This window comes from Larus michahellis, chromosome 9 (genome assembly GCF_964199755.1).
Source record: "Larus michahellis chromosome 9, bLarMic1.1, whole genome shotgun sequence".
Taxonomy (NCBI): Eukaryota; Metazoa; Chordata; class Aves; order Charadriiformes; family Laridae; genus Larus; species Larus michahellis.
The window spans coordinates 48,985,026-48,992,779 of NC_133904.1; the positions used below are offsets into that span (position 1 = coordinate 48,985,026).

Sequence of the window (7,754 nt, forward strand, 5' to 3'; positions counted from 1 at the left end):
TCGTACAAAAGTAAATTACAGTTTGAAAGTAGATAATTGGATCTTTCTTCTAGTGAGAAGTTAACTGGGAAGGCTTTTGAAATCTGAAACTCATCTGCAAGCTGCTCAAGCAAAGCCCTTGAGGCAAAAACGTTTATTAGGAAAAGTTTAGCTGCTGGAATACTTCAGTGGGACGATCAGCGGCAGTTTCACAGAGTGTAGCTCTGGCAGCGCCTCGGTGCCAGAATGTAACCTGACTGTGAGCCAGAGTGCACGAGCTGCTTGCCCGCGCGCCTGCCACACCTTTTCAGACGCCTCGCAAAGGCTTTGCGTGTCTCTGCTACAAACTCAAAGAGCAAGTGCTGTTAGCACTTAAGAGACCGCGTTCCCTGAGGCAGCGTACTCCAGGCTTACTGAGAAGACATACCTCCGTGGCTGGCATTCAGCAACAGTGGCCTGCGATCTCTCTGAGGAGTCCGATATCTTTCTGTACACAGCAGTCCTGGGTGTAGGTGCTGCAGGAAAGACCTTTCATGTTCCGATGTGGTAGTTAGTAGAAGAAAGGCTGCCGTAACTCACATGTTTGCTTTCCCATCAGTGATGCACAGCTAGTGAATGCCTTCATTGTACCAAGCGCGTAAGATACACATGGAATACAAAAAGCTCGATTCTCATATATCGCATGGGTGTAACTGCTGTTCTTGATTAATTTGTTTTTGTCACTAGTACTGTGCATGTTCATTAGTAGAATTCATTAAGTTATTAATGAATCTTTCGGGTCACAAACCCCTTTTGAGAATGGTCATTGTCCGCTAACTCTTAAACTAGCACTGACAATACTTAGAAAATATTTCTAAAGGACTGGCATCTTCAGATTTGAGAATTAAGAGTCGTTCAGATGTGGTGTTAGGGGATAGGGTGCAGGGGAGAACTTTGTAGAGTGGGGTTGATGGTTGGACTCGATGATCCCAAGGCTCTTTTCCAACCTAAACGATTCTGTGATTCTATGAATTATCCCTGTAACATGCACTGAAAAGGGGTTGCCTCAAGTCCTTAAATAAATAAAATAAATATGAGGCTGTTACGTAGCTGTGCTTTCCATGAGGGAAAATATCATTTTCTAGGTGGTGGTTTTCCTTGAAACACACTCAACTTTCTCTGGTTTTGACTGTGCCTGTCTTCACAGCTACCTTCACTTCTGTCAAGATATTGTCCTTAGTAAAGGTAACCTGGAAAGCTGGGGCTTCAGCATTGTTGGAGGCTTTGAGGAAAGCAAAGGAAACCAGCCATTCTTCATCAAAACCATAGTGCCCGGGACTCCTGCCTTCCGAGACAGGAAACTGAAGTACGTACGAGCTGCCCTGCGGGTCTCTGGTGTGTGTGTCGGAAACACTATCGGTACTTATGTCAGCGCGCACTGTGTTACTGGGGGCTGGCTTTTACCCTTTTAACTAGCTGAGCTGAAAGTTACTGACTTCCAATTCTTAGACACTCATTTGGGCAGTTAATACTCTTACGAAAGTTGTAACAAACCAAGTCCTATATTAATGAGTGGTTTAGTTTCTCTAGAAAGGTGCAACTAGAAGGAATTAACAGTTAACATTTTAAAAGGCTGTAACGATTTTAATTGAGTAATTAGATAAAAGTAGAAAAGGGATGTTTGAGATAAATCTTGCAGGTTCCAGAGTGTAAAATCTCCTGGATTAGGAAAAGTATCCCAGTGGCAGCAACAAAAGCCCTCCTGTGCAGGAAACTTAAAACAAGCTTTGCTGACCTGTTTGTTAGCGATTGCAGCCCGTGGAGGAGCAAACAGTGGAGCCAGAGGACCCCGCAGAACTTTCTTGCAGCGTTCTCTCTGGGAACCAACAGAGCTGGCCTCTCGGCAAGCGTGCAGCAGGCCGCAAGTGCAGGACTGTAACAACTAAAAGTGAGGCTGCTGTCTTGCAGGGGACGTAGTTTCGGGGCAGGGAGCTGGGCTCTGCTGCCTGAAAACAGCGTGAAGAGCAGAGCTGGGTCAGAGCCCTGGGGGGAGGACCGGGGTCAGCTGGGCTCCTGTTTGAGGGCTAGGACAGCAACGCACTTTCCCCGTTAGACACGAGGAAGGGGGCTGACTGGCTTCAGCGCCTCAGCTGAGGGCCACCACTCAGAGAGCCTGGTGTGCCATAGCGGTGGGCAGGTCAGGCAGGACTCTGAAACCTCTATTGTATCGAGCATGTGTGTGACAGCACGCTTCAGCGTCATGAGTGCTTCATCGTAGTCATTGCTAGTTGAGTAGCTGTAGGAGCAACCTTGCTGATGAGTGTGTTTATCAGCACAAATATGTTTTCTGTAACTTTTCCCTCTGCTGACTGGCCAGCTGGTCGCGCTGCTGGTGACCTTCACTGCTGTGTCACTCAAGTACCATCAGTGTCCTCCTTTTCCCTTGCACTTTGTCTCAGAAGCGAGTCTCTGACAGCAATCACCGTGTGAATCCATTCCTTGCCCCCAATCTTTCATCTAGTGAAAAAGTTGCTTCAACAAAGAGTTGAACAGCTTGGCTCAGGGTGGGCTAGATGACCTTGGGGGTCCTAGGGTGCAGTGTTAACAATAATTAAATACTGACGTGCATGTTTCCTGTTTTCTGATTAGGTGTGGAGATGAAATAGTGGCAGTAAATGGAGTGCCAGCGATAGGAATGAGCAACTCTGAACTAATCCCGATGCTGAAGGAACAAAAGAACAAAGTCACACTTACTGTGGTGTCCTGGCCAGGAAGCCTCGTGTGAAAGCTCCACCAAAACACTCAACAGCTTTAGGTATCAGACATCAGTTGGCCATCATACAAAGCTAAACATGTGACAAATAAACCAAGGGAATGCTGAACTCTTGCTACACACTGTATTGGCGTGGAAGACTTTTAGCTTTCATCTTGGAGAAAACATCTCTTTACTTGTGCTATCAACAAATCGGGTTGTTGGATTCCAAGTAATGGTTAATCCAAACAATTGTTGTAGCTTCCTGGGCTCATTAAAGCTCCTTAGAATCGGTGTTACAGAGAAAGCTCTTTTTCCAGCGTTTCTCTACAAATCACCTTTTGAGGTGCTTGCCTCAATTTTAAACCTCTGTCTTCCAATTAATATTTTGAACAGGTTACAACAGGCACGACAGTCTGGTTTCCCCTGCTGGTTTAATACAGTCCTGCTACTGATCTCTGACCATCGTTCTTGGACATTGAGTCATTTTATACACGCTTTTTAAAGCCACTAATAAAAGCGTAAGGATGTGGACCTAATTAAGCAGTTCCTGTAGCCCCTGGTCTTGATACTTTTAGGTTACTGAAACCTAAAGAATGTTAAAAAACCAATTGTAACTGTCAGCCGCCAGCTGAAGAGCTGCTGGGTTAGCGTGCTGGAGCCGCGCTGGCTTGTATGAAGGCCCTGTCACCAGGGAGCTGTTGCGAATCCTGATTTAGGATCCTACGGAATGTACCTATTTGTCACAAATCCTGATTTAGGATCCTGCTGACTATGCTGAGTTGTTGCGAATGGGCAATTTAGATGGCTTAAAGAACCCCTGTCAAAGGTATCAGCGAAAGGGATTTCATGGAAAATAGGATGTAAAAGTGCATCTTTAACAGAGTTTGAGGACAAGGTTCGCTCTTACTTACTAGGCAAACGATAGAACAATGATTCAAAGTTCTCAAGACACAAATGGAAGTTACCATAATACGAAGTTATGCACAATATGGGTCACTTACCAAAGATCTGCCATTAGCAAAAGGTGTCTCTGCCTCAAGGAGCAACCTTGAGGTGCGTCCCAGTTCAAGGGGAGACCACTCCACGCAGCCATGGAGAAGGTACGCACGAGACTCCTTGTACACACAACTTTCTTTGTTCCGTGATAAATGAGTTGTGGAAAAGCTGCCGGCTGCTCACGTGCTAATGGCGTGATGGGTGTGCCAGGCTCACACGCAGGGATGCTCGCTGTGGCACTGCTCCCTTGTGGGTTTTCACAGAACAGATGGGAACTAGAGGAGTTCTTGGGCCCAGTTAGGGCTTAGGCCTTTACCCTCTCTGGAGCCTGACTCAAACTACCACTGGTTTGGTTAAGGAGTTGAGCGCATCCATTGCAGTAGCCAGAGATAAGGAATTTATTTCATTTTCATCCCCTTCCTCAGCTTGGTTTCCCTGGTTTTATGACGTGGTAAAATGACCAGCTTGTCCTGCAGAAGGCAGATGATTAAGTAACAGGCTTGTGACAAGAAACCTCTGTCCCAGGATGCTTATTTTTATCAGTTTCCCACTGATCCGATGCGGAGTTAAGGGGAGGAGGTACCTGACACAGCACCTGTCCTGGGAGGCACGTGAGACGAGCTCCTGCAGTTCTGTCCATGTCCCTCTGGCAGCTGGAGCAAACCGTCAGCTCCCCGGATCAGGGCAAGCTCAGGGGCCCCAGTTTGGCTTCGGTTCAAATCCACTGTGTGGTTACAATTTGGAATAAAAGAACCAAAGCCAAGGCTGGGTGGTTTGATCTATGACACCTCGCCACGTTCCCACCTGGAGACTCCATGTGAAGACTCCTTTTTTAGAATGCTGTTAATCAGCAGTGGAAAGGACAGATCTTCCTCACCCTGGGTTACATGGAGAGAAATTGTCTCTTACGCTGTTTCTCCTGTACCTTTTATGGGGCCAGGTCCGCTTACGAGAATCAAAGGAGTTTCTCTCCTCTGTCAAAACGCTACCTAGAACGAATGGTTAATTCCTTGTAGTAAACTGGCTGCAGGTAAGTGCCCAGCATTGTCTTAAGCAGTGCTTTTCTTAGGGCTGGCTACTTCCTAATTAGCGCTGACTGCCGTGTAGGATCGTTCCTTGCTCGATGACTTAGTTGTGGACATACAGAGTGACGTCACGTCCTTCGGCTGTTACCTGACAGCAGGCTGTAGCAGGGCCTGTTACCAGAGCCCACGGTACAGAAACAGCTTAGGATTCCGTCCTCCCAACAGCTTCCCTGGCACACGCTGTGGCCGCTTTGGTTGATAAACACCGCTGGGGACTCGACAGAACACCAGAAACTGGGTGGCCAGCTGGGCTCTGGGGCCTTTTTTCCCCCCTGTTGTTTCCTACCAAACGCTGACAGCAAAAGGCGTGAAAGGGCAGAAAGGTGCCTGTGGAAAACCCGTCACTCGCCCTCCGTCTGACGCAGAGGAACAGAAAAACCCAAAGCAGTTTTTGTCTCTTTCCAATCAATGTGCAGAATCCGTGCCTGGCATGGAACGGTAACTACTCGTGTAGATAGAGAGAGGGCGATTCCTGCCGAGGAGCCCCAAGCGGCGCCTGTCTGGAGTCCAGCAGGAAAAAGCCACGCGCTGGGGTCAGAGGGTGCAAGTGAAGAGGAGGCTGCAGACGGCAGCGTGATTCCTACTCTTGCTCCGGCTGGTTTCAAGGTGCCTTCAGCTTCACCAAGATGTCCTAGTAATTTAAATATTGTCTCCAAGATCAGCTTGTTAATAGATGTTTGATTTGTTTTGATGACTTTATAAATTATTGTGATATTACTGAAAAACATGTATTACGGGTGCTTTTTTTAACCTTTCCTTTCAGTGTATCGGCTAACGCCACCAGAATAGGTCGCCTCAACAGCAGACACTTCTCCAAGAAACTGATGTTGTGAGGCAGGAAATAGGGTCAATGTCTTCCGTTTCTCCCAGGAAAGGAGCCGGACTATCCTGAAATACACTATGGCCGTGAACAGGGAAAAGAACCTGAACCAAAGTAAATTCCCCCCACCCTTCCCCTCAGCTGTGCCCCCGCTGCTCTCCGCCAGGCTGCCCCCAGCCCACTAAGGCCTGGGGGGCTCAGCATTGCCCGGACTGAAAAGCCAACCCAGGGAACGAATACAGCGTTATTCAACGGGGCTTAACTCTGCGATTCAGCGGAGCCGCTGCACGGCTCAGTGACTGAGGCAGGGCCGGGGCTGCCGCTCCTGCTCCAGAGGAACCGCCTGGGGGCTGGCGTAGCTTTGGGGGTTTCTGCTACTGAAACATCCCTGCACGGGGAGAAGGGCAGCGTTGCCATTAACTATACGCTGCACCACCATCATGAAGTTAGCCTCTCTCCTCCTCACGGCTGTGCCCGTTTCAGTGCCGGGGAACCTCTGGCAGCTCCTTCAGCTGAACACGCAGCACCTTCTCCCCACACGAAGCTGGCCGGCGCTTGCGGGATGAGGCTTGTGCAAGCGCTCAGCTCTGGCTGGGAAGTTCAGCCTCTCGGCAATACTCGGCACCTGGGGCGCTCAGTAACACACAGGCCCGTTTCTCACCTCCAGCTTTGGTCCAGCCCAAGTACTGATGCCACCAGCCCAAGAACTGGCCTCTTTTCTAAGAATTATGAGTCACCATTCAGTATTCCCCAAGGAACATGGCCACGAGACGTGCAGCAGTTACCTGACGCAAGTAAAGGTTATTACTAAAGCCTTACCTTTAGACTTCTCAACGCATTAAAGGCAAACATTTCACCTCTATTTATTTCATTAAAATAAAACCATTTCAAACTATTTCCCTTAAATTCACAGCTGCTTCTGGCAGTGTAAGCCTGCTCACATCAGTGAGGGACTTGGGTCCATCTCTAAAAACATTCAAAAAACACAAGGAGGGAGCTGCAGCCCTGACGCATCAGCCCAGGCCTCTCCATCCCCCCTCCCACACCACCATCGAGGAGCCCAGGTGCAGGGGGACCCCGGCTGGATGTGAACACCATTAATTACGCCTGTTTACAGGTTGAGTAGCTTCTGTCACCTCCACAGAGCACGAGACTAGGGGGGGAGTGGATGTAGAACAGCCCTGTCCACCCTTGGAGAGGCACCACGTACACCTGGGCATGCAAAAACAGCAGGAGGAGTGCTGACTGGGGGCCAAACCCTACACTTACCTTGGTGTAAAACTTTATTGCCAGCATTTTCCCCCCATTCAAGACAAAAACCCCACTCAGACTGGTCTGGGGGGCACTGCCTGGCTTTCCTTTGCTGCTAGCTGCCCTGGCGATTTCAGAGTTCATGTTCTGGAAAAAAATAAAATACCAGATTTTGCAATTACAGAATAGAGGCTCTGTAGGGAGGCAGAGGAAGGATGCTTGGCCCCTCTCCTGTGCTCTGCGAGCGGAGGATGCGCACGTTTGCCACTGCGCTGCAGAAACGTGTGTTTCCAGGAGACACGTACCAAACACTCTTGATCCTTCCCACCAGTTTTGATTTGATTTCTCCTCCGCCCACACCACGCCACAACTGGATAAAAGCAAGTCCATCCCAAGTTCCTGAAAGCTCCCGGGTGATCACAGCCAAAACCCACCACCCTGACCCCAGGAGAAGCGCGCCAGGAGGTTTCCCCTCGCTCCACTGGGATTCCTCCAGCGAATCCGATGCCCGCACAGGCGACCGACGAGAGATGCTGTAATTCCTCCATCGTGGTGTTCTACAGAGCTCTGCCGTGGCTGCAGAGGGAGGGATACTTTGAAGGCTGATTCCAGGCCCTGCCCTTCAGCTCCGGTTCAGTGAACGCGCCTCCCCACGGCACACACGTTTCCCATGAACTCAAAGCACATTTAAAGTGCTACATTAAAAACCAAAAACAAAATCCCCACTTTTTTCTTCTCCCCACAGGTTTTGCAGTAATGACTCATCACATGCACTGTCAGAGCATATGAACCGTTTCCATAGTGCTAAACTGGCTCAAGTCTCTAAGGTCGTCAGCTTCACTTAACACTCAGGCTTGCAAGATTACAATACAAAAAAAATATATAACAT

At 48.9% G+C, this 7,754-nt stretch overlaps 1 protein-coding gene across 2 annotated transcripts in view; it reads left to right on the top strand.

Moving 5' to 3' along the window:
- The window catches only part of LOC141748739 (ligand of Numb protein X 2-like), a 29,659-nt gene extending 26,361 nt beyond the window's left edge, over positions 1–3,298 (top strand). For both annotated transcript variants that reach the window (XM_074601243.1, XM_074601242.1), the window contains exons 9-10: positions 1,166–1,324; positions 2,608–3,298. In XM_074601243.1, coding sequence (XP_074457344.1) covers positions 1,166–1,324; positions 2,608–2,743 — 295 coding nt within the window. In that variant the 3' untranslated portion in view covers positions 2,744–3,298. The remainder of the gene's footprint in view (positions 1–1,165; positions 1,325–2,607) is intronic.
- The last annotated feature ends 4,456 nt before the right edge of the window (positions 3,299–7,754 follow it).